The sequence below is a fragment of the Botryllus schlosseri genome, chromosome 7 (genome assembly GCF_051294905.1).
Source record: "Botryllus schlosseri isolate E-star chromosome 7, Bs_hap1, whole genome shotgun sequence".
Lineage (NCBI taxonomy): Eukaryota > Metazoa > Chordata > Ascidiacea > Stolidobranchia > Styelidae > Botryllus > Botryllus schlosseri.
This window is the reverse complement of record NC_137242.1, coordinates 12,132,019-12,158,905: the sequence shown is the minus strand read 5'-3', so window position 1 is coordinate 12,158,905 and position 26,887 is coordinate 12,132,019. Positions and strand designations below refer to the sequence as shown.

Here is a 26,887-nt window from a genome sequence, read left to right as displayed (position 1 = left end):
GCAATTGCCAGCTGTGAGAGGAGTTTATCAAAGCTACAAATGATGAAATCGTATATTAACGTTCTACCATGAATGATGATCGGCTATCAGCTGTATCGGTTCTGTCTATAGAAAGAGACTTCATTTAAAAACTTGATTTTGAAGATATCATCGCAGATTTTGCTTCGGCGAATGCTCGAAAAATTCAATTTTGAGGCGGCTATTACTGGTCTTTTATTTGCCTTATACATTTGTTCACCAATTTTTGTCTTTTATATCTGGCCTAACGCTAAGACAGTGAGACTTCTTTCTCAAGCAATATAGAACATCTGAGACGCGGCACATTATTTGTAAATACTTTTATAGAAGAGATTGCTTGAGCATGAAACTATTTCATAAGTTGCTACAGTCTACTTGAGGCGGTATTTTCACCGAAAGCCAGGGGCGGAAGCATATGCTCTTAGGCCACTACCTGCATGGTGGTATAAAATATAGGCTCATGTCCTAGCTGTTAGAATAGGAATTCATTCAAAAGAGCGATGGGACGGAAACAGATATTATGACGATACTGTTATGACAGTCGTCATTGCTTTAATGAGTTGGTCTATTGATATGACTGTTCTAACAGGTTCTAGTTTCCATAACTGGATATTGGCAGAGGTGGTCAAAGTAGTCAAGAAAGCTACTCAAGTAGAAGTAGAAGTAGTGACGGAAAAATCTACTCAAGTACAAGTAGAAGTACTTATTTCACAAGCAATCTAAAACTACTTGAAGTAGAAGTAGAATTGACTGACTTTAAATCTACTCAAGTAAGTAAGTAGTTTTGAAAACAATCGTAAATCGTTCGCATGGACTGTCAAAAGCTGCAAATTGAGCTATGAGTAAGGTGTAGAGAGCTTGATTCATATTGATGCATCCCAGGAGGTTTTAAATTTTTACAGAATAAGCAGTCTTCCATATCATGGGATGTAAATGATAGTGTAGATATGGAATGCAATACTAATTCTTTGATTACTCAAACACCCCGTTTTATAGAATATCATGGAAACGCGCCCTCCCCCATATTATAAGGCCCCTAGTTAAGTCGAAGAACAATACTGACAAGTTGTGTCGGAAACGGCTGTAACATTTTGCGCGATTAGTAAACGTTAATGAAAAATATGGCAGATCGTAAAAATGCCATATAGATATAGCGTATAGCTTTATTTTCGGAAAATATAAGGCATGGGTGCACTTGCTTTTATATTTCAACATGTATGTTTTCCATACAAAAGAACTGAAACTTTTATTAGAACTCAACGTATAATACTCGTAATTTAAAAAAAAAATACGAAAAAGCGGAAAGTATATTTCATGTCTTTTGTCCAGAAAGTTTCAAAACGGTGGTCTGCTAAAACAGGTATAACGTTAAAAAAAGTCAAAGTCTACTTTTCCAGATTTGGACACGTCATAGGCTGCTAGGTATAATAGGTTATTGCTAGATTGCGAAACGATAGTTTCAAATATTATGGGGGGCCATAATTACTGTGATGAAATATTTGGTCTAGGTGACAATGCGGTGTGAAAGGAACCACGCAACCCGCTATCTAAATTATATTCAGCGACACTTTCGTTAACACATATATGTGTCACACCATATCTACTGTGCGCGAAGCGCAACGAAGATTTTGGATATTACATGACTTTTATGATAGTAAAATGTTGGTACCACTTGATAACAGCCCCAAATTCCTTAGGCTATCTTTCCTATTGGGGGATTAAACTACTTCTACTTGACAAACTGAAAATAGCGAAAAGTAAGTAAGTAGTTCACAAAATAATACCAAGTAGAAGTAGAAGTAGCGAAAAACAGATCTACTTGAGTAAGTAGCAGAAGTAGAGGAAAACTACTTGAGTACTTCGAAAAAGTAGAAGTACTTCGTTACTGACCACCTCTGGATATTGGCGGTATTCAAGCGGGCCTTATTCCAACCAAACTTACACTAACGCATATATCAATGAACCATGCTATGACACAATCACGGACGTAACTAATTTAGGTGTATAGACTGCAGTGGTTTAAGGGGATGCGACCGCATGCTCTAATGAAGGGGTTTCCAACCTAGAAGTCGCGACACCCATGGGGTCGTTTGCTTATTCTCTTGGGGTCGCGGGGACGAAAATTAATACCAATGACTGTTACGAGAAGGAAAAGTAACCGCATGCAATCGGCGACTCATGTCTGAAAATTTAAGTTCATTTCTTCAGCATTAAGGGATGCGAACTTGGCAGACAAGGTATCAGATCAGTCGAAGCATCTTTTCGAAGCGCCACCCTACTACAGCGATTTTTATGTAGTATATAACCTCCTTTTAAATCTGAGACCCACAGTACAGATGCGGACAGCAGAGGAACATGATGCGCCGCATATAGAAACATCAACTCGGAATCTCGTGCTCCTCATGAAAGAAATTCTCTACAGGTACGTTTGGTCGATTCCAATATCTTTCCACTATGCCGACAATGCTGATGTGAGATCAGGAAATAACATCATTCAACATAGTTACTAATGACAATTGGCCCACCAGATGTTGCATCATCATTTATAATTTGCCCTAAATTTTCGAAAACACCCCTCCATCAACTCTAACGGCGAATCTGATCACATGGGTCGAGAAAGGATCAATGTGTGATAGTACACTGTAAAAACTGGGCCCACCCCTAGAGGTGGTTCAAAATGCCACCCCATAATCAGAAGGGTAGGGTGGACTGGTCTACCCACGCCACAGGGTAGACTGGTCTAACCACGCCACAGGGTAGACTGGTCTAACCACCCCTATCCGGATATAACCCTTACCTATCCGGATATATCAACCTTGAGATATGCTCCACAAAAGTCAAACCAAGGCATAGCAACCTATATCCTGCCCGAATATCTTCATCAAACGCTTAATCTCCGGTTACCAATACCAACCCATATCTTTGTCAAACGCCTATTCATGCTGCACTGTTATATACCAGGAATGCCATATCGGTGTTTATAAGGTTTATTAAGTATTCGTTATGCATGCTGACATAAATCACCGCCAATGCCTCACGAAAGCTGCGTATTTGTGTCACGTGTTCCCTTCAAAGCTGACTGCCCACTCTTCATTCGTCGTATCGAAACGAATGACAGGGTATCCATTTCCGTGTTTGGGTGTCTGTTATTATATTAAAAAAGAATTAGGTCAAATCCACACAGCACATCACACAGGCAGACTTTTAGTAATCAGCAGCGTTGGGATCAAGCCACCACCTACGAGTGACGAGTCATTTGGACTCGAGTCAAGCCAGAATTCAAGTCAATTTGCCTTTTCGAAGTAAGATGTATGATTACGTCATAAGTGATCCGAGTCAAGTCAAGTCAGAATTCAAGTCAATTTGCCTTTTCGAAGTAAGGTGTATGATTACGTCTCAAGTGACTCGAGTCAAGCCAGAATTCAAGTCAATTTGCCTTTTCGAAGTAAGGTGTGTGATTACGGCTTAAGTGACTCGAGTCAAGCCAGAATTCAAGTCAATTTGCCTTTTCGAAGTAAGATGTATGATTACGTCTTAAGTGATCCGAGTCAAGTCAAGTCAGAATTCAAGTCAATTTGCCTTCTCGAAGTAAGGTGTATGATTACGTCTCAAGTGACTCGAGTCAAGCCAGAATTCAAGTCCATTTGCCTTTTCGAAGTAAGATGTATGATTACGTCTTAAGTGATCCGAGTCAAGTCAAGTCAGAATTCAAGTCAATTTGCCTTTTTGAAGTAAGATGTATGATTACGGCTTAAGTGACTCGAGTCAAGTCCAAATTCAAGTCAATTTGCCTTTTCGAAGTAAGATGTATGATTACGTCTCAAGTGACTCAAGTCAAGTCAAGTTGCCTTTTCAAAGTAAGATGTATGATTACGTCCTAAGTGATTCGAGTCAAGTTGCCTTTTCGAAGTCAGATGTATGATTACGTCTCAAGTGACTCGAGTCAAGTCAAGTCATATGAAAAAGGTGACTCGAGTCATCCCAACACTGGTAATCAGCCCATGAAACATAAAGAGCATGATCAGGCATATTTTGTTTAAAGCAGAACTTGAAAAGTAGATTGTTGAGATGTAAGGTGATTCTAGACCAGTGGTTCTCAACAGAGGGTCGACGAAGCATTTTCAGGGGGTTCGCAAATCCTCAAAATACTTCAGAAAATCATGAGGCAGTTTCGCTTCATTACTAGTAAAACTCCCAGAGCTCACATCAACAGAACAACGTGAATAAAGGGATGGTAAGATCAAGAACCCTGAAAGGTTCAGGTTCGTGTGAACATTTTGCTTATATTGAATATTATACAAGGTTTTTTGTTCAAAATCCGTGACACACAGTTTGAGAATCGCTGGAATAAACTAAGCAGATTATGCAGTCAGGTGAAAATTGCTATCTTTTTTTTTGTCACCAACATTGAACGAATTATGTTAGTTATTGCAATAAAATGCCATTGGTGCGTAATTTACATAGGAGTTGGTAATGGATTCAGATGCTAATTCAGCAATGATGAACTTCGTACCTGATCAATCAATAGGAAGTGGCCATACTGCTCGTGAAAAACGGCGGGTACTGCGACCATCCAATCTACATTGAGATTCTGTAAAAAATATAATAATAAGGTCAGGAGTTGGGTACTGCGGGGAGCAAGTTCACTAGTTGATGACAACATAGCTGTGATCACATTGATGGCAGACAATTCATTTGTGACACATAAATGGAGAGTCAGTCAAAATATACGGAGCAAACCATGGATTCTGGAAAAAAATTAAGCTTGGTACAGCTGGAATAAAAGATGCAGATTTGGCAGCCAGGTGAAAGTGGCGATCTTTTTTTAGTCGCCAACATTGAACGAATTTACGAATTATATTAGTTGCGGCAATAAAATACCAATGGTGCATAATTTACTTAGTGGAGTTGCAAATCGATTCATATGCAAATAACATTGATGAGCTTCGTACCTGATCAATCAATAGGAAGTGGTTATACTTTCATGAAAAACGGCCGGTATCCGAGATTCTGTGAAAAATACAGAGTTAGTTACTGCGGGGAGCTAGTTTACTACCTAATTACATTGCTGTAATCTTTCAACGGTTCAGGGGCGACCAGCCTTTTCGACACAGGGCCACAATAATCCAACAAACCATTGCGCGTGTCACTTTTGGACATATCAATATCGAAGATTTCGGCGAACATGCGCCAGTCATTTTGTGCAACGGTGCCATCACCGACTATCTTTCTGCAAGTGCAAATGTGAAATTGCTTGTTGGAAGACACGGGTCACGTTCTCTAATATTTTCGAATATAGTTGAACTCGTTTCTGTAAATTCGGCGCAAGAAATCAAGTGACCATAAATCGTGTAAAGGGGTAAGAAAAATTCCAAGTAAAATAAATCCGCTGTGAAATATTCTACTTTATGGTCATATACCGTACTAAGATCTACGAAAACGTGCCTGGCTCCTGGCTACGTCAATAGCTAGCAGATGGCTTATTGTTATCGATTTTGACACGTAGTAATATAAGTTCTATTTTTAACGTTACATAATCTGGTTTACTCCAGATTACTCCAGGGCGGCGAAAAAAGGACATCAACATTCAAGCGGCCCGCGCAATGGTTCGTAAATTTCATGCGGCTATTTGGCTGAAAAGGTTGGCCACCCCTGCTATAGAGCAAGTGCTTTGTTAGCTAAGGAGGTATCAAATAGGTACCATATCTGATTTTGATGACTAATCAATACAGAGCCAATCACGGCTTATGAAAATTAATAGACATGAAAGTCAGAGATTTTATAATCTTGGGTCAAAAATTGCATTATCAATTCTCAATGAATTGACATCATCACTGCCAATACCTCATGAATGCTGTGTATTTGTGTCACGCGTTCCGCTTCAAAACTGACAGTCCACTCTTCATTCGCCATATTGAAGCAAATGACAGGGTGTCCATACTTGGGCGTCTGTTAATATAACAAAAAAGAATCAGGTCAAACATACCCACTAACATACATATCGACTAGACTAGCCTATATAGCAGTGGTCGGGAACTTTTTTGTCCGAAGAGCCATATATGTCCCTATTTTTTCCATCTCAACTCTCAAAGAGCCATACATAACAATCAACTGTTAAGTCACAATTGAAAATTCATGACGTCATGGTAACACTAATTCGAGCTCGCTGCATGGGATTCCTCCTGTGCGCCATATTTCTACAGTAAAATCTGGTATTTATTCTTCGGAAATAAAGGTTGAAACGAGACGTATAGAAAATAGAACAGACGGGCCAAGCCTCACCCTTGATAACGCAATTCATATGTAGCTTCGAAATGGGTGGCGCCCTGTCTGCTATGCTCTTTGATTAATCAACGTAGTGTGAAATTCAAGATTTCAAGTCAGGTACATAATATTCGCGCGTGATATTGGCCGCCGGCGTGACAGTAACTTAAATTTGATGATTTTGAAAAGAGGGGGTCCGAGCCACTAAACCTGAAGATGACATTGTCTTTACCCCTCAAAGACATGTTTGTACTGCCACGAGAATAATTATTTTAACCGTGATTAAAATTTTATAACAACTCGTTGTAATATTGATCAATTCAATAGAAAAATCAATATTTCGCAAAGAGCCATATCTTATACCCAAAAGAGCCATGGGTCGTGAGCCATATGTTCCAGACCACTGCTATATAGTAATCAGCATATTAAATAGTATATTCATATTGAAATGAACCCGAATATTTTCGGCTGACACTCGTCAGGGGTAATCGTCAGCAACTAGTAGAGAATTGGAAAGAACATTGTATATCAACAATCGTATCACAAAATATGACGTCACCAGCATGAAATTTCGAATGAGAGAACGTTCAATGTACTATTTTTAGGTGATACACGAACTCCTTTTGTTGACAGAGTTTTGGTTGGTGTATTTTGATAAAAGTTGATTCCAAGGCACACAAATGGAATTGTGAACGACCTCGACCTACGATTCGAAATCGGTCGTCTCGATAATTATTCGCACAAATCGGATTATCCAACAGATGTTTGCTGCGTGGAATTTAGCTTTAACGAGGTGAGGTCATGTTTCGCCAAATAGACGGCTTAGCCATGGGTAGTCCCCTGGGACCTATTTTGGCCAACATTTTCGTAGGGTATTACGAGGGCGAGCTTCTGTCCCAGCGTGAGTCCGCCAAACCACTATTGTACCGCCGATACGTAGATGATACATTTGTCATTTTCAGGAATGAATCGGAGTGTGACCAATTTCTCATTCGCTTAAACTCGCTTCACCCGGCCTTGCAATTCACAATAGAAAAAGAACGCAATAACTCGTTATCATTTCTGGACGTATTAGTTGAAAAGCGCAATACCAACAAATTTGAAACGTCTGTTTTCAGAAAACCGACATTCACAGGCCAATACCTCCGCTGGAATTCATTTAGTCCTCGGCGCAGAAAAATTAACCTCATAGGCACACTCGTGCATAGAGCGTTGATGATATGTTCGGGTAACAAACTGAGTTTAGAACTTGACTACATCCGAAAAATCTTACTTGATAACGGTTACCCTGAACACGTCATCAGCCGCGGCATGGAGAGGAAATTAACGCAATTCAACGCAGAAAAACGAGCAGAGCCCACCGCACGAACAATAAAAGATGTTTATATCCATCTACCTTGGATTGGCCCCATTTCCACCCGCTTTGAAAAACAATTGATTTCTGCTGTCGGTAAATGTTACGATACAGTCAAAACCAATGTGATTTTTACAACAACACAACTGCTCCCTTCAACACGCAAAGACGTGCTTCCTGCACTTCAACAAAGTAATGTAGTGTACGAATATAGGTGCCACTGTGATTGTGGCTACGTGGGAAGAACGTCAAGACGTCTGCAGGACCGCATAAACCAGCATGTCCCCAGATTTATCAGAACACGTGCGTCACGCGATGTGAAAAGCTCACCCTTAACTCATCCACTTAAGATTGATGCTGATCGATCAAAGGCCATTAATTCTGCCATCGGCAAACATCTGTTGGATAATCCGATTTGTGCGAATAATTATCGAGACGACCGATTTCGAATCGTAGGTCGAGGTCGTTCACAATTCCATTTGTGTGCCTTGGAATCAACTTTTATCAAAATACACCAACCAAAACTCTGTCAACAAAAGGAGTTCGTGTATCACCTAAAAATAGTACATTGAACGTTCTCTCATTCGAAATTTCATGCTGGTGACGTCATATTTTGTGATACGATTGTTGATATACAATGTTCTTTCCAATTCTCTACTAGTTGCTGACGATTACCCCTGACGAGTGTCAGCCGAAAATATTCGGGTTCATTTCAATATGAATATACTATTTAATTGTATATTGAAGTTCTGTACCTCCAAGAAGCTCTTAATCAGCATATGAAATATAGGGTATGATCAAGCTTGGGCCGGGCATTGCTTTTTTCAGACACAATATGAATATAGTATTGACGCAAAAAATTGTCGTATCGCTCACCATAAGTAGACCTGCCAAACGACGAAAGTAATGGTATAGCCGCAATTTCCAGCCAAAATACATATATGCTGATTCGGCAGCCAGGTGAAAGTGGAGACCGTTTTTAATCATCAACATTGAACTTATTCCAATGGTTGCATTGCGGCAGTATAATGCCAATGGTGATTCATTCCCATACAAATTTGTTCTTAGGTTGTACCGCTCCGCAAGGTCAAAACGTTGCAAAACACTTCTCTTAAATTATAAACCATCAGAATCAAATGTAAACCTTGGCAAAATAAAAACAAAGATTATTTGACACGTACCTGATCAACATATCTTTCATGCAGAATGGTAGGTATAGAAACAATCCAGTCTAGATTTGGAGATGCTGTAACACAATCACAAAATATATTATTGAGTCAAAGTTTATCACTTAATACATGCAGATGAACATTAACTTATTACAAGATACAGCATATCAAAGAGAAGTGCATCGACGTGTTGTTTCTTAAGCACGTAATTCTTTAATCAAAAACGGTGCACGTATTGAGGCATGGCCTGATTTTGATTGCCATGCAATTGCAGCATGACTAATGAACACTATATATCACGAGAGGCAATTAATAGATTGAGATTAACTACTTAGTACAAATATTTGAAGAGATCACGGCTTCTGTCAAAATCAACAGCTTTATTGGAACAAATACATAGATAGCTGAAAAGGTTGGCCACCCCTGCTATAGAGCAAGTGCTTTGTTTGCTAAGGAGGTTTCAAATGGGTGCCACATCTGATTTTGATGACTAATCAATACAGAGCAAATCACGGCTTATGAAAATTATTTGACATGAAAGTCGGAGATTTTATAAACTTGGGTAAAAAATAGCTGGTTGAATACTCAATGAATTGATATCATCACTGCCAATACCTCATGAATGATGTGTATTTGTGTCACACGTTCCGCTTCAAAACCGACTGCCCACTCTTCATTCGCCATATTGAAGCAGATGACAGGGTGTCCATACTTGGGTGTCTGTTAATATAACAAAAAAGATTAAGGGTCCAACATACACAAAAACATGCATATTGACTAGACTAGCCAATAAAGCAGTGGCCGGGAACCTTTCTTGTCCGAAGAGCCATATTGGCCCTATTTTTTTCCATCCAAATTCCCAAAGAGCTATACATGTCAATCAACTGTTACGTCACAATTGAAAATTCATGACGTCATGGCAGCACTAATCTAAGCTCACTGCATGGGATTCCTCGTGTGCGCCATATTTTTTCAGTAAAATCTGGTATTTATTGTTTGGAAATAAGGGTCGAAACGAGAGGTATATAACAGACGGGACAAGCCTCACCCTTGATAACGCAATTCATATGTAGCTTAGAATTTTTTACAACTAATGTAAATCGAATGTGACTGTCACACTGATTACGAAAATCTAAATACTTTTCGACTCCTAAAAGTATTCGACGTCAACATAACGTTGCGTTACACGTATGTACACATTTTATCGCCGCGACCAAACAGAGCTATACTTATCGATCAAGAACGTGGATACCTATGGCGTTGTTTGTAATTCGAATTTTTAATTGTCACATTCTCAACAGTTCATTTCGCGACGTAGATCAGGAAGACAATGCGTATTTGAAAACTGCGTTTTGAAATGGGCGGTGCCGTGTCTGCTATGCTCTTTCATTAATTAACGTATCACCAATTCAAGATTTCGAGTCGGGTACATAGAATTTGCGAGTGATATTGGCCACCGGCTTGACAGTTACTTAAATTTGATGATTTTTAAAAGAGGGGTTCCGAGCCCTTAAACCTGAAGACGACATTGTCCTTACCTCTCAAAGACTTGTACTGCCACGAGAATATTTATTTTGGCCGTGATTAAAATTTACCAACAACTCGTTGCAATAATCGAAGTGTGCATCGACGTGTCGTTTCATATGCACGTATTTCTTTAGATAAAAAACGGTGCACGTATTGAGGCATGGCCTGATTTCGATTGCCATGCAATTTCAGCATGACTTATGAATACTATATATCATGAGAGGCAATTAATAGATAGAGATTAACTACTTGGCACAAATATTTGAAGAGATCACAGCTTCTGTCACAATCAACAGCTTTATTCGAACAAATACATAGATAGCAGAAAGAGAAGAACATACCCATAAGATTTCCACATTTTGTCTCCTCGTGATATCAATGTCCGCTTCATTCTATCAACCATGGTAGGAGGATCAGGATATTTCGAACCGCGTTTATCTCGCTTATTTCCCTTCAGGTACATAAGTCGAAACAGCTTTCTACAAAGCAAAGCAGTCATATTTTGAAATATGCACTGGGCCTGAATGAAAATTTTATTAGGAGATCGAATTTATGTTTTATAATTTTATTGCGCGCACTCGCATTCATACACGTGAAATATAATAGCACAATGCCCACACTCCCGTGTTCCCATTACCAACGTCTGTGGTGACTGCTATGGCTGGAGCAGGTATAATTCATACCGTAGCTTTTACGGTGACTTGGTAAACCAGTCGAATTTTCATGATAGTGATATTCAGCCTGCCAGACGACCAATTAAGTGTGCTGCCGACACCAATTCCATACTGGATATACCAGAATGGTTTCATACTAGAAAATGACATTGTATTGCAGTAACTTCTATAATATTTGTTATCAACTATATAATGCAAACGAACAAATCTGACTCAATGACTCTAACTCAAGCATGAAAATTTTAAAAGGCAAATTAGAAGCATGCAAAATACACTCAGGAGTGCATTGTCGTCTCACCTTCTCTTTCTTCACGTAATGTAAAGTCCAATATGGCGTCCGACCGTCGTCAGAAACAACAGAGCAAATACCATAACCGGTACAGGCCAGCGAGAACAGAATGCATTCATAACGCAAGCATTAACAGGATTAACCGGACTCATATTCTAAAGCGTACAACTATTGCCCTGTGCAGATTGGATAAGAAATTCGCCTCACAGTAAAACTGCAAGACATATTCGCCATCTTTCCCGGCTTCGATCTTTCAGCTTCCGCATTCCGTTTCTCGCTTTAGGGCCTCGATTGCTGATCACTAAAGCGTAACCGACCTGGCTCATCAATCAGCATCAGATATTAGTATCTTCGCTTTGTGTGCGTGCCACTTCCTACAGTCATTAAATGAGTATTATAACTATCATTATTGAGTGCAGAGCAGAAGTTGATCGAATATGACGGTAAGATGTAAGTCGAACCATTAGCTCATCTCTATTTATAAAACTCGGTGGTTGAAAGGTGTTTGCCGATTCCATTTGGTTCCCGCGGAAACACAGCTGATTTCGTGGGATCGGCGCGCAAATAACTGAGGCGTTACATTACGGTAATTTGGAATAATATTATCTCGATACCGTGCACGTGCACAACGATATTAGAATTTTAGATCAAACTTTATACGGTAGATCGGTATATCGCCTAAATTTCATTGTATAAGTTTGTGAGTTATTGTGAGTTTAAAACAAAAACGATGTTGCGATTCCTGATATAAGCTCACTGCTAAATTTTGAAATGAACAAACTATTATATCTTCCTTTAACTCATTTAATTCCTCTTTAATGGTGCTGATTTGCACGGTTGACCGATAAATATTCTATCACTACTGCTCTCTCTGTATCGATAAATGATATTTCTGTCAGTCCTGCCGGCCGGATATGTTGATTTGCACCAGCAGAGACTTTGAGCACATATGCATTCAATCTAGCGACATCAACGCCGTGCAAGCATCTCGCGCGTACATATACAGCGCAGGTGATTCGAATGATCCTAGCGGAAACATATTTGTTTCCTTTATTGATCAGGGGTGGGTCGCCGTACCATGCTTAATCCAGGGTGGCAGGATGTCATCCACCGTAATGCAGGGGTAGGAGCAACAATCCACGCCTATTCCACTCTAAACCGGGGTGGAACAAAAAGGTACACTCCTGCATTACAGTGGATTATTCCTATCCACTCCTATTCCACCCCGAAACCCACGGTTATTTTTTACAGTGTAATAGGTGAAACTGCTAATATTAATGACGAAATTCATTCGTGAATCTGAGATAATTTTCGCGGATGGCGTCACCATAACCAATCCAATACCATGACCACTCCCAATTTCGGTGCGTATAGTAAGCCGATAGGGGAAAATAGATTTGTGCGGAGTTCACCAGAAATGGGCATGGACAGATTAAGATGGGTATTAGGCGCCCAGCTAGTTCCTTACGACTATGTCCTGGAATGCAGCCGTATAGGTTACATGAGTAATCGAAATACGGAATATAAATGAAAAAAATCGGTTTGGTGTGAATGACCATAGTAGTCGACAAACACCATGAATACCTCAAGCAACGACAACAACAATCGAAATGCGGCCGTGAATAGCAGAAAGGTTGGCCACCCCGGGTCTTGATAAACGGAGGTTGACGAGTTCATAATTCCATAATTGCTGTTACTCAGCACATAGTCGCCATCTTCCAACATTGGCCGCGAATGAATTTGGGTGAAGGGGCAGTAGGGATGGTGTGAACGTGAGGTTCACATTCGCGTTCTGTGTGTGAACCTCTGAAATTTAGAGGCTCACGTTTATAAACGAACCTTCGTAGGTTCTGCACTGTGAACCTTTTTCGTTTATTACAATTTTCAGAACATCTTTGGTTGAAATATATTGCATTTCAACTGCGGGCCACTCGATGCATGGCGATGGCAGCATAAAATAATCAACACTACACAACCATGCACCTTGAAAATCACATACATTTTACTTTCTTTGTTACAAAAGTTTGCTCGAAATATCCAGCCTTCCGTTGTGAATGTTGAAAATCGAAATTTGGATCGCGACTCGCGACCATAAAATCGTTGGGAGCTCCTGCTGGAAACCCCTGTACTAACTACTCATTAGTTAGTTGACGGTCAACTAACCAACGTTTTTATGAGTAGTTCTAGTTCTAATTGCAGATTTTAAAACTTGAGTAGTTCTAGTTCTAGTTGCGGATTTTGAAAAGTGATAAGTTCTAGTTCTAGTTGCAGATGTTGAAAAGTGAGTGGTTCTATAGTTCTAATTCTAGTTGCATATCTGGAAAATCCAGTAGTTCTAGTTCTAGTTCTAGTTTCACATTTGAAAAAATACTATAGTTGTCGAACAACTAGAAATCACGTGTCGTCACTTTGGGTGAATCGATGCATCGGTGTTCAGTTGAATGATGTTTGTGCGTCCATTTAGCTTAGAGCCATCACTTTACAGTGGCGTAGCCAGCAGGTGGGATTTCGGGGTCGAAGAAGTGAGGCCATAATTTGTCCTTTGTTGTTGTTCTTTCATGTTAGTGTTACGTTTGCTATCACAATTTATCCCTATACATTTTTGAATTCCCAATGCGTAAAAGATGCTTTCAAGTTGAATGTGACCATTTAGACCGGCAGTTCTCAACCGGGGTCCACGAAGCATTTTCAGGGGGGTCCGCGAAACTTCCAAAGTTGCAAAATGGTTGATAATACTAATTCGTATTTTATTAAATTTTAAAAAATCATGAGGCTGTTTCGCTCCATAACTGCTAAAACTGCGGGACCCACATAAACAGAATGGCCATAGAAATGAAATATTTTACCGTGCAAACTTATTTTAATTGTCAAATTGCCAATAGCCTGAACATATTGCTGTTTCAAGATGTTTTGTTGGGGTTTTTGAAAAAAATTGTTAGCAAAGATCCATTTGCTCCTGTGTTATACATAACCAGTATTCCAGAATAACTTCAAGATGAGTTGCTAGACTAGACTAGACTAGACTGATGTGATGAATAGGCTGGACTTTATAAGTTCATTAAAAACCTGTTTCTCGATTTTGGTGCCATATATGTTGCGACTTGCGATCATACCCGAAGGTGTCGTCGGAAGCCTTACGCGTTATTATTACATTCGCCACCATCTTCGTGGACTCGTTCTGCACTCGTTCATATCAAATCAACGGTGAGGATTTTTAAGACTCAACCGCGTATTTCAAGAAATGCAGCTAAAGAGTTCGCTTTAAAATATTACAAGTTTCTCCAATTTTTACGTAAATAGTTTGATATTATTTCCAAGAAAAGTCACTTTATTGCTGTTTATCTCTATCCTACATTTAGTTGTGCGATAATTGAGTTAAATTTGTACTAAAACCTGGGGGTCCGCGGGGTCCGTGACGGTGCAAAGTGGGTCCGCGCAGACAAAAAGGTTGAGAACCACTGAATTAGATCCACATCGAATCCCTGCAATCAATCGTCGTTACGGCAGTGAGATCTGGGTCACGGATTAGTTATGGCGCCAAATTCCGGCGGCGATAGGCGACTAACCTTCCCCAAAATGTTGTCTAGTTTCCTGAAAATCTTCCTACCGAAAGCTTTTATTATGTATTTTCAACCTATAGGTATCCCACCAAGCGAAATATCTTTCAATAACCTGAAGGCCTGTGCTGAAATCTGGTGTAGCAATGAATATAATTTGGAATGAATGTATTGTATGGGACTGTGATGTATAGGCTTTTAGGGGTACTCGACAAATTCAAGCCCACTCAGCTCTTTGGAAAAATGTTCATTCAGAAAATAGAAATTGAACATCTTTTCTGTGTGCCCGTTGGGGGAAAACGAAAATTAACTTTAATCCATTTACGTGTGTGCGTGTGTGTGCGTGAATTTGTACTAAGAGCGAATGCTGTTCCAATAACAAAATTATTTATTAATAGTCATTGATTTGCGAATTATAGCTGATGGTCTACCACCATACTGGGCAGAATCGGGTACCTGAGTGATTCGATTCTAAAGCATGTATTAGGTCCGGAGTCGAGTCGTTTATGTTATTGCTAACGCTCTAGCGCAGGGGCGGACAACTTCTGGGGTCTGCGGGCCGGATATGAGAAATGAAGTAGGCTATACTTGGAGGGCCCGATATGAGAAATGAAGTAGGCTATACTTGGAGGGCCGTATTCATGAATCGATACATAAATCGCGGATTCATCCACCTGAACAAGGAATATATCGTATATCATGCAAAACTTGAAGTTTAAAGCATAGAGACCAAGCACAGTACTAAATGAATTTATTAAAGAAATGTACTTCGATAGCAGTTCAAGTCAATGAGATATCTGTGGTCGATCAAAGTTGTCAACAAGTTCTTTGAAGGCTGGCCGCATGTCAGACGTATAGAAACCAGAAACTAGAAACTAGAAAGACTTCACGCGAACATCAGGTGGATCGAAACGACGCTTTGTCCTGTTAATGTTATTTTTCGGAAGTGTTTGCTCGCAAATATGTGTAGGCCCGCGCGCCACATTATCATCTAAGACCAGAAAGTGTCTGCGGGTCGCTCAAAATCCCGTCGCCGGCCGGATCCGGCCCACGGGACGTATGTTACCACCCCTGATAGCGACACTTTTAATTGACATTGTAAATATCATTTAATGAAACCGATAAACAATAACAACTTTGGACTCGAGTGTACGACTGTACTGAACGTCCAAGCTAACAGCTCTGTGCGCCTCCAGTTACGAGGCTAATCCGGAATTTCAAAGCATTTACAACCTACCATCATCAGGATTCGGTGTTGCAGTTGTTGTAGTTGCAGCTGCTGTGGCATCAAGTTCGTCTATAAAAAATCATCATATTCATCAAGATTCGCCGAGCTAACCAATGCGTTTCATACTCGGTTTCGAAAAAAATAGCGTTGCCCCATATATAGTTGATTGCGAGAAATAGATATTGATCAATTTTATGACTATAAAATTAAACCAATGTTGGAATATTATCTTACCCATTAGGAGGAGAAGAGCCACGAAAGTTGCCAAATTGGTTCCCAATCCACTATTGCGGGAGGGCTGCGGTTGGGGCGAGTTAAAATAACTAGGGTCGACAAATTCATACGTTATTGCAGGCTCAGGCTCAGGCTGGCTGAGAAACGGAATGATTTGGGGTTGAAGCTGGTAGTTGAACGGAATAATTTGTGGCTGAGGCTGGTAGTTGACCGGAATGATTTGTGACTGAGGCTGGTAGTTAAGCGGAAAGATTTGTGGCTGAGGTTGGTAGATAGACGGAACGTTGAGACTCTGACGCTGGCTGCCAAACGGAGCAGAAATGACGTATTGCTGGAAAAAATCAGGAACTCTTTGATCAATCGTTGGCGATATGCGAAGTTTGTGATGCGGTTGATAAAGCGCCACGCCTTCGATGGGAGTGGGGGTGAGTCTCGTCCCTGACACATGCTATGTTTCGAGGTTCATGTGGGGTTGTGGACTGCTCTTTGCCTAGACCAGGGGTGTCAAACTCAAATATAATGGATATTATAAGTATTTTTTCAATCTGCTCAGGATTGCTTCGCTGGCCGGATGAAACCGTCTGGCGCGCCGGATGCGGCCCGCGGGCCGTATGTTTGACACCAACGGCCTAGACCAGTGGTTCTCAATAACCTTTTTTAGACACGCCCCCTTTATGATAATGAAAAATTTCGCGCCCCCTTATCGTCATATCACAAAATCCAACCGGCATGCTAGCAACCCCAACAGATTCTTTGATGGCATGGAAGGTTATGACTGTTGATGAGAGAATTAAAAAATATGAAATTCGGTCTATATATAGAGATACACGCCTGAATTGGAGGTAAATCGGGCCGAGCGAGATTTTTTTTTAGTTGACCGCTCCTTCGCGCCCCCTCAGATGCTTTCACGCCCCCTAGGTTGAGAACCACTGGCCTAGACTGTTGCACAGGTATACTATCGTAGTGTAAACGGCATGGATAGGCGATAAACACCATCGTAGTGTCCAAAGGTGGTCAGTAACGAAACACTTAGCTACTTCTTAGAAGTATACACGTATGTTTGTTTGCTTGCATGGACTACTTATTGGAGTGGTAAGGCTACTTCCAATACTGCAACGGTTTTAATTTCAAAACTATATACTTACCTTTTGCAGTATATATTTTGATCCGTAGAATGTGTATAGTTTTGGATATATTTGCGTCGCTTTTATTATTGAAATCCTCATATAGAAACGTGCGATGTAGCCTCTGTTGGCCGATATTCAAACATGTATATTTTTGGATATGCCGAAAATAGATCATTTTTTGTATTTTCAGATTTTTTTTGGCAAGTTTAGAATCGCCATGAATTCATATCTAGCCTATAGACTCGAGTCAACTATGTGAAACGCTTCAGTTTGCTCTTTCTTATTAAACGGAAGTCACAAAACGCGCAGTATCTACGCTGGATTAAAAACCGAAAGGACAACGATGTTGGAGCGCGAATTCACCCGATACAAAATCGTCTGCTTCTGCAATATCTAATCTCAATAGTCGATTTGCTCTGCGGGCAAAATTACCGGCATCACCCAGATCACAGGAGTAGGCCTACTTATGATCATTTAAAAGCGTTGCTGAGACGTTTGGATCACAGCCTTCAATTCCCAACCAATGGTTAGAAATCATTAGTGGCTTTTTTCAATATGACATGAAAAAATATTCCCCCGGCAAAGACGAATTTAGAATACGACCGAATATACGTATGTATGGTGCGTATAGATGGGGGCTACTTCTTTACACCATATGTGTTCATTGATTAAATTATGTCGCTATTGGACAACGTGACACAGACTATCAGGGATTGAACCATACCGATATTTTTCAATAGCAAGTTAAATGAATGGAATTTGGTGTATATCGGCGCTTTAAACTAATTGCAGTCCGGGTCGCATGTGGCGGCTACCCTACATGCTGTGACAAAATGCATGATCGGTGATAACAGGAAAATCCCGAATCATTACTCTCATTCACGGATCCCCAAATATACTGATTACAAACAAAATCCCTACTTTACCGGGCAACGATCACATATACCTGTTATTCGCTGAATATCATCTGCTTTATAATCGTTGGATTGATACATCCACGGATTGGGGCCTAAATCCAGATTGAATTACGCGACTTTTTGTCCTCGATCCCAAGATTTTTATGCGCCTTTCATGGACCCCTTGAAAGGTAGTCCACGGAACCCCGAAGGGTTCACGGACCCCAATTTAACAATTTTGCTTACACACTTGTTTTATCGCACCAAACTAATTTCTGTTTATATTTTTATCTAAAACATAAATATCTATATTTTCAGAAAGTCTCACATATATTATTGTGGCAGTTTTGGAATCTGGTTCCCGCAAAGCCAAAAATAAACATGCATACCTTGCATTACTGTGCACCTTGCACTTATTCATCGCACAGCTATGATGTGTTTGTCACGAAGATCTCTCGATTTTAAAAGCCAATATACCCACGCCTGCGAGTGACTAAAATTCTGTACAGCCTAATCGAAAACTGCCATTTCTCAAATTACTTAGTCAGTAATTTTTAGACTTTTCTAGCTCCATTTCTAGTATTTTGAAACGAATTGAAGATCGATACACTTGTTATTGTAATCAAGTGGAGATTCGTTTTTACCACCTATGGGTATGAGTATATGATGTTCATAATAATGTATCGCTAACGGAAATCATGTCTCGGTTAATATACTTGAAACATAGAAGAAATTTAGGATGACACATTCGTTGACTAGGTATATCATGTTTATCATATTACGAAAATATGATCACGGATGCAACGCGGGCCCTCGGGTCAAATTTGACCCGCGGTGAAATGCTGTGCACAGTGTGCAGCTTGCAATATATGATAGCAAGTGGTAATGTCTTCGACCATATCAGGATTCCGGAACCTTTTGCGCCAAAAGAGCCATATTGACCCCTATTTTCAATTGTTATTCCCAAAGGACCATGCAACGATGTCAATCAACTGTTATATCACAATTGAGGATTGTTTCAACATCCATTGTAGTAAAACATTTATTAAACTCGACGGGTGCCAGCTCTTTGCAAGAGTTATCAACACACTAACGGGATTTAAACACATTGTTTGAGCGTATAAAGCAGCACATCCCAAAATTGATTCGATCGAAGACGGCAAAACTACAGCAAGGAGCTCGCACGCCAACGTATGTTATCTACCAAAACAGACTCTTATGACGATTAATCATTAATCAAGCATGCGCGTCGTCGATCGGCCAGCATTTATGTAAAATTGGACTGGTGATTGAGTATTGAGCAATTATATTAGCAGGCCCTATTTGACATAAGTTTCAGGATTTTTAAAAGGTCCTAACCACTAAAACACCGCGGATACGCCTCCGCCTTGACCTCACATAGACTTGTCTCAGCTACCGCGAGAATAATTACTATGCTCCGTATGAAAATTTACAAATACTTGTAGCAAGATTGGGAATCAAGATGTAAATTAAGTACCAGAAGGAATATTTATCAGAGTCATATCATATCATCAAATGAGCCATAGGTTCCCAACAGCTGGACACGGCGATTCTGAAATACTAATTTAATTCGATATATAACACTGGGCAACAATTTTGAAAGCCAAATTTGTTGACTTTGATTTTGCACTTTATTTATGCTAATTTGGGCGTGCTGATTCCGAAAATGCCGCTGGTTTTCTTTTATCACAATAGGTTTTTGCGCTACGACATATGCCCAAAATATTCAAATTTTCACGAATTCAAGCATAGTACTTTTTCATGCCACATAGAAATCCACACTTTTATCATATAATAAGTTATATAGCCTAGGGCCTAATTGAATCATGAAGAAAAATGGTCCCGGTATCGATCTGGGCAGATGCTTTCACCCATTTTTGGTTAGAGGATGCAATCCAAGATATTTCAGACACATATTTGATGCAAACTGCAGGATATGGAAAGAAAAATAAACATTACATTTACGATCAGCTATATAGGTCCAATGCCCCATTCAGCTTATCCAGTGTAGCTTGAAACTTCTCTATGCTCGATAATCTGGACCAAGATGAAGATCATAGGGATAGCAGGCCTAATGATGAAGATTTTGAAATCGAAGATGATTCAGAACGTAGAGTAAGTCCATCAACACAAGGTAAATGCTGTTACATAGGCTTCGAGACTTTGAATAGAAATATTCGGAAAATTTAGCATCCAGGCGAATTGAGAAAAGATTACTTGGCAAGAGAGAGAAGATATCTCACTTTCGATCATGGGAAACGGCGTTTTCATCGTAGGGCTACTTTCGGTAGCTTTGTGTATTGCCATGATACTGGCATTGGCATGGTAGGCCTGTTGTTACCATGGGTTGCTGGAGGAGTTAGAAATCCCGATTTAAAACTCAAGTGAATGACAAATGTTTATTGGTAGCTCAAAAAGGATCCTAACGTGTGGCATTCTCCAAAATGGCAACGTCTTAGGTGCAGCAACAATCGCACACTCAGCTAGTATTCCTGAATAATACAGAAACGTTGAATTGTTGCAATATCACAAGCACGATTGGATCGTATCTGTCAGCTTTGAAACGTTGTGTTTCTTAGCGGCCAGACAATAAGGATGCACATTGCACATGTAACCCAAACACACATGTGCGTGCCACTTTCATATGTTTATGTGGGACAGAATACATTAAAAAAAAGGTAAAACATCGAAATAAATCCCCGAAAAACCTTGGCATAGTCAGCGATGGGCAAGGAGAAAGTGTTCCACAATCTCTGAAGATGTTTTAGGTACGACACCCGAGTAGATTGGAGCATACATATGTTAGCTGACTATTGCTCCAGTATCAAACGAGACAACCCACAGAATCATTAGAGTTAATAGCGTAAATTTGGACCCTGAAACTCGCACTTTATTTGTCCTGCAGAAGCAATGTCAGTTTATATTAACCAAATTAAGAAGTGCAAATGTTTATTTGAAGTCTATCGATTTACTTTCAGCTACTTGTGGTTTTTGAAACGTTTTATACAGCAAACACAAAATATCAAAAGTAGTACTTTTATGTGGATTATGAGACAATGTGGTGGGTGCCAAACTCAACAACTTGACGTGATGGACAAAAACGGAAGTCATTTTCGAATTCAGCACTCAAAAGTTGGTCGTAATCAATTGTCTAATCAAAGTCAACAGAAATTATGTAGACCAGTGTATCTTTATCTCGGTAGATTCCAGCAAGTTAGCATCTAGCCCCTCGAAGATGGCCATGGCCGTTGTGGTGATTTAGTTCCTTTTGACCACTAGAGGGTGTTCAACAATTCATACAGATTGCTTTTCGATTACCTTGATATCGCGACTATTCATTTCATTCTGTACTAGTTGGGTGTGACATCGTCTCCGGTCGTTGTACTTGCGTTAACTCTGTTATATTGACGTGTTGTAATCAGATACACTTGCTTACTTTTATCCTGATAAAAGCCTATAGTAACCGATCGTATTGAGTTCAATCAAATAATACAACAGCCGTTGTATTTAGCGTTGCATTTAAAACAAACGGTGTTTTAAAACACCTTGTTTAAAACATGTTTAAAACAGTTTTTTAACTAGATGTCTTTGCCAAAAAACAAAATTGTGTTTTTTCAAGCGTTTAATTATGTCATTATTGTATAAATACTTCCGGAGAAATATGTAGTATGAGCATGCAGACGATTTGTACCCAATATAGTCAACAATATACTGGGGGGTGGCTGGAACGCTAGAAATCGTCGTCGGTTCAACGGTTTATAGCAGAGGTCTCAAACACGCGGCCCGCCAGAGCATTCTGTGCGGCCCGCGACGACATTTTAGATTTTTATTAATTTGACAATATATAAGTGTCACATATATCTTTTCAAGTTATAAAGTGAAAATTCCCTCTTAAATTGCTCCGAAAGCCTGAAACTATCCATCAAACTTCACCATCACATAAATTGTAAACGCTACCATGCAGTGGAAGATTCACTATTTCGCCACAGTTCCAATTCATGATGACAAAACCTGACCCTTGGACGATTCGTGACTGAAATTTGTGAGTTGGACTTGAACGCGACCTTCCTTATAATTACTTTGATTCGGGCTAACTCGGTGGCAATATGACTCGAGTGGACTGGGAGTGACTCGGAATGTCGTGAATTTGTTAGAACCACGGACGCAACGAACTAATCGCGTACCAGGGGAATATTAATAGATCAGAAGGTCGCAGCTTGGTATTTCGCTGACTGAGCAAGTAGTTATGGCAACCATTGGCAATCTGTTAGTTACATCTTTGGTCGCTAAACCATGTTATTAAGGCCACTTAAAGGTACCGAGTACCGTAGTGGTACGCTCCAACGATGTAACAACAATGGGCCGTTCGGCCTTCCGAGATTTCAATCACTAGGACACATTCATTAATATAGTTCTATTATATTTATATTTTCTCTGCTCCTATATTTGAAGATATTTGGCCATGAGATTAATAGCCTACTTATCAGAAGTATACCCGAATCCTGGATTGGAATTACAATGCCCAACCTAAAAATGTTTTGATTTCAGATCAGTCTCTATTATCAATCTGTCAAATTCAAAATATTCATAGTGGCTGCAAAATTATAACCCGATAGCTTTTATGATGGCACCATACATTTGTCCGCCCATATGGTGTCTATATCTTATAATTGATATATATCAAGTACAACAGCAATTCTATTCAAATAGTTATAAATGTGATGATTCTTTTCGTGCTAGGCCTAAATTGATACCAGAGTAAACATAATTTTGACGATGTGTGTTTACTGTCAGTCAGCTTGATCGGCTCACTTTCAATAGGACAATTCATTCCCGCCAAATAAGGTCTACTTGGAAAGACATAGAATAGCCCTATAAATGCTGCGGCCCGTGGCGTCGTCAAAACTGGAAAACTGGCCCGCGAGCACATTTGAGTTTGAGACCTCTGGTTTATAGCATGTAGATATAGATCATGTCTCTAGGCACAAATAACCAGAGATAGTCAGTAACGGAGATCCTACAAATTTTTATAATCACTCGAGCACTTTTGCGTACTTTCACTCCTTACTCCACTTCCACGTTTCAGTTTTTGGCTAAATACACTGATTTTTCACATTTTGTAAAGTGGGAAGTAATTGGGGATATGTTTTCACCCTGAAATTTCGGAATAAGTCACATCCGATTAACTGCTGACAGAATCCCACGCTTTCACCAAATCTACTACTTGGAACTAATTAGTTTATTACTATCAGACCTCCAATATACATATCTACTCCAAGTAGTTTTGATAATATATCTTGGAAATCACTACTTCTACATGTAATCGAGAATGAAATGATGCTATTACTTTTATTTGTACTTGACCAACCATCGCCATCTACTGTGACCGCCACGGGCAATGCCTATGTTTTCTTTAGTTTCCACCATACTTTGTTCGCCACTTTTGCCCTCCGTGTCCCGAACACAATCAATTAAAGTTATACCAGCAGAAAATTGAGGGAGATTTCCTCTCACTAGATGCAAGCATAACACGATTCAACATATACCAAAGAACATAAGAATCATAAATTGTGATCGAGAACTTGAACCTATGTAATATGGTTATCATAGATCAATTTCACCGTACCTTTGCAATGGACTCCTCGCCTGCGCCATCTTCGTTTTCTATGTCTGTCCCTGCGTAAGAAAAACATCATCAATTTTCAATTTTCATGCCTGCAACGTATTTTGGAACACCACTTAGCTCCATTTCACCTCACCTGTCAATGGCATGAGCCATTTTTGGAACTAAGATTTTCTTGATATATAGGCTATCCATATGTAAGGGTGCATTCAGCTAATTTGCACCAACCAGAATGAGTGTGAAGACCTAATTACGCCGGATTGATTTGCACCAAATGGTGGCAATGTAAATACACGTTATTTGTCACATGTGTATTTACAGGGATGATGGAAGGTGGTTGGTAATGTAGTAGACCTATTTCTATTTTTCACCTAAAATATTTTGTCTGCGGATTTACATCTATTAGGGATGGTGCGAACCGCTGAAAGGTTCAGGTTCGTGTGAACGCGAACCTTTTTTTGACAGGTTCTGTGTGAACGCGAACGTGAACTTCATGACGTCACGTGACGTCATATTGCTAATTCCAACCCTACATTTCAGTGAAGTGATAGCCTATATTAATGTACACGATACCTAGCGACGACTCGAGTCAGATAATGCCACAATGCTGAAGTACATATTGACATTTTAAGCGTCGCCAAATGTATCAAATGGGGCAATCAAATGATATATTAATCCCATAATATCGATATGTATCTTCCGTCGCTTTGCCAACAATTTCGACGAGGGCTTGCAAGGGAATATAAGCTTACGCCTTAGCGGTCTCGGCGAGACCGGACAATGTATTCAGCGTCTGAGTATTGCTACGTTGATATTGAGCAGAATGTAAAACGGATTTCAATACTTGCGACCGATATCACCCCATTAACAAGTAATAAAGCGGTAGCCAACACCCAAATCGCACGGATTTGTTTTTTTTCAATAAACATATGAAGTCAAGATTGACCCTGTTTACGCCTGCTAGATTTTTAGATCAGACAACGATATCAATTTCATTGATTGGTTGAATAAGCGTCATTCGCTGACTACATGTAGTGTATTTCGCTCTTGATTTTCTGTTGTTGTTGTTGTTGTTGTTTATGAAACAAAAAGATGTGGCGCTTATCGACTAATGGCCATTTGCACGAAGGTCAAAGGCGTAATGTTGTGTGATTGCGGGTCAAGCTCACAGCAGAGAGTCACTAAATATTCACAAACGGAAAGCCGGATATTTCGAGCAAACTGTTGCAACAAAGCAAGTCAAATTTTTGAGATTGCCAACGTGCATGCTAGTTTGGTGTTAAATTTTTTTTATGCTGTCAGCGCCATGCATATAGTGGTTCGCAGTTGAAATGCAATAAATTTCATACAAAGATGTTATAATGAAGTGAAAATTGTAATATATGAAAAAGGTTCACAGTGCAGAGCCTACCAAGATTCGTTTGTGAACGTGAACCTCTAAATTTCTGAGGTTCACACACAGAACGCGAACGTGAACCTCGCGTTCACACCATCCCAACATCTATACTTCGACAGCTGTTGATAACTCAATGTGAGAAAGCCCCGAAAGCTCGTGTAACTATTAAAGTTATACTCATTCACAACTAGGCGTTAAATAGGATAAGCAACCAAGGTCTTACCGTTACGTTTATATATATCGTCTGTTATCGGCGCAACAAAGCATTTAACAATTCTTATATACTAAAAATATGTCATTGGGTGCCCCATTACTTCTTATTTCGAAATAATTGCGGGATTACGCGGAGTTTCCCAGGTTGCTTTTGAAAGCCTTCTGATGGAGCGGCTATCGGCAGTCTTATTTCACATAGCGATACCCTGTAACATTAGCACTCGCTTATACTCACCTATTCCAAGATGCAAGTTTCCAAGCAGCAATGCAATAACAGCGATAATAATACACGCCATATTTTCGGTCTTACCGTCAATATACACTACACATGTACCTGTACACTGTTCCGACAAAGGCACATATTGTAGACTGACAATATCATTCCACCGCAGAGGATATACGGATTCGGGTCAATGTCAAACCCGGTCGAGTCCGGACTCGACTACATACATATAAGGCCTTAAACCGGTCGAATGACCATCAGTCACGCCGCAGCTAAAAAGTGTGAACAACTTTGCTACAAAGACAAGAAGGCGCAGTTTCGTACGTAACAATATAGAGCTATATTTACTGTAGCAGGGGTATCAAACTCAAATGTGCTCGCGGGCCAATTTCTTAGTTTTTGATGAGGGTGTAGGCCCATTCAATGTATAATAGTAGTAGGCTTAATTTGACGGGACCTTGCCGATCATTTGCAACAAAATTGCTGATGCTACCTATATTAAAATCAAAAAGCCCTCCCACACATTTTTGAGGTGAATAAATTAGCCCAGAAAATATTCCACTTTTTCTTGGTTTGCAAAATAATTATAAGCTCTAGTCTACATCAATGGTTCTCAACCTTTTTGCCTTCGCGGACCCCTTTTGCACCGTCATGGACCCCTGCGGACCCCACAAGACTTCAATCATCATACAACCGTCATCTATCTTGTGCAAATATTAACTGTAGGCTATAGTGATAAACATGCAGCAAAATGACTTTTCTTGGAAATATCAGGATACTATTTACATAGAAATTGTAAGTTTTATTATTTTAAAGCGGTATCTGTTGCTGCATTTCTTGAAATGCGCGGCCGTGTCATGTCAATCCGCATAGTCGATTTCATATGAATGCGTGACGAAAATCGATTTCCACAAAGACAGGTGGTGGCGAAGTCATTAATAACGCGTAACGCTTCCGACGACACCTTTAGGTATGATCGCAACATATATAAGGCACCAAAATTTAGAAACATATTCTAATGCACATATAACGTCCAGTCTAGTAATTTCTATGAAGCTACTCATCTTGAAGTTA

The 26,887-nt window shown here is 39.8% G+C and overlaps 1 protein-coding gene and 1 long non-coding RNA gene across 3 annotated transcripts in view; both read right to left on the bottom strand.

Annotated features, from left to right (window-relative positions):
• LOC145442215 (uncharacterized) overlaps window positions 1-26,529 on the bottom strand; it is a 49,048-nt gene extending 22,519 nt beyond the window's left edge. Inside the window, exons 1-4 of the mRNA XM_080320120.1 lie at window positions 25,826-26,529; window positions 23,985-24,034; window positions 16,315-16,645; window positions 16,090-16,149 (exon numbers count right to left, since the gene is read on the bottom strand). Of these exons, the coding sequence (XP_080176246.1) occupies window positions 16,090-16,149; window positions 16,315-16,645; window positions 23,985-24,034; window positions 25,826-25,886 (502 nt within the window). The 5' untranslated portion in view covers window positions 25,887-26,529. The remainder of the gene's footprint in view (window positions 1-16,089; window positions 16,150-16,314; window positions 16,646-23,984; window positions 24,035-25,825) is intronic.
• LOC145442228 (uncharacterized) lies at window positions 2,990-12,519 on the bottom strand. Of its 2 annotated transcripts, XR_013915981.1 has the most exons (7): window positions 11,305-12,519; window positions 10,674-10,811; window positions 8,818-8,882; window positions 5,863-5,967; window positions 4,971-5,028; window positions 4,532-4,609; window positions 2,990-3,161 (listed from the first exon to the last, which is right to left on the bottom strand). It is a non-coding gene; the product is annotated as an uncharacterized LOC145442228 (long non-coding RNA). The 2 variants fall into 2 exon arrangements; XR_013915980.1 differs by having other exon boundaries at window positions 2,990-4,609; window positions 10,674-12,519.
• Window positions 26,530-26,887: the final 358 nt, after the last annotated feature.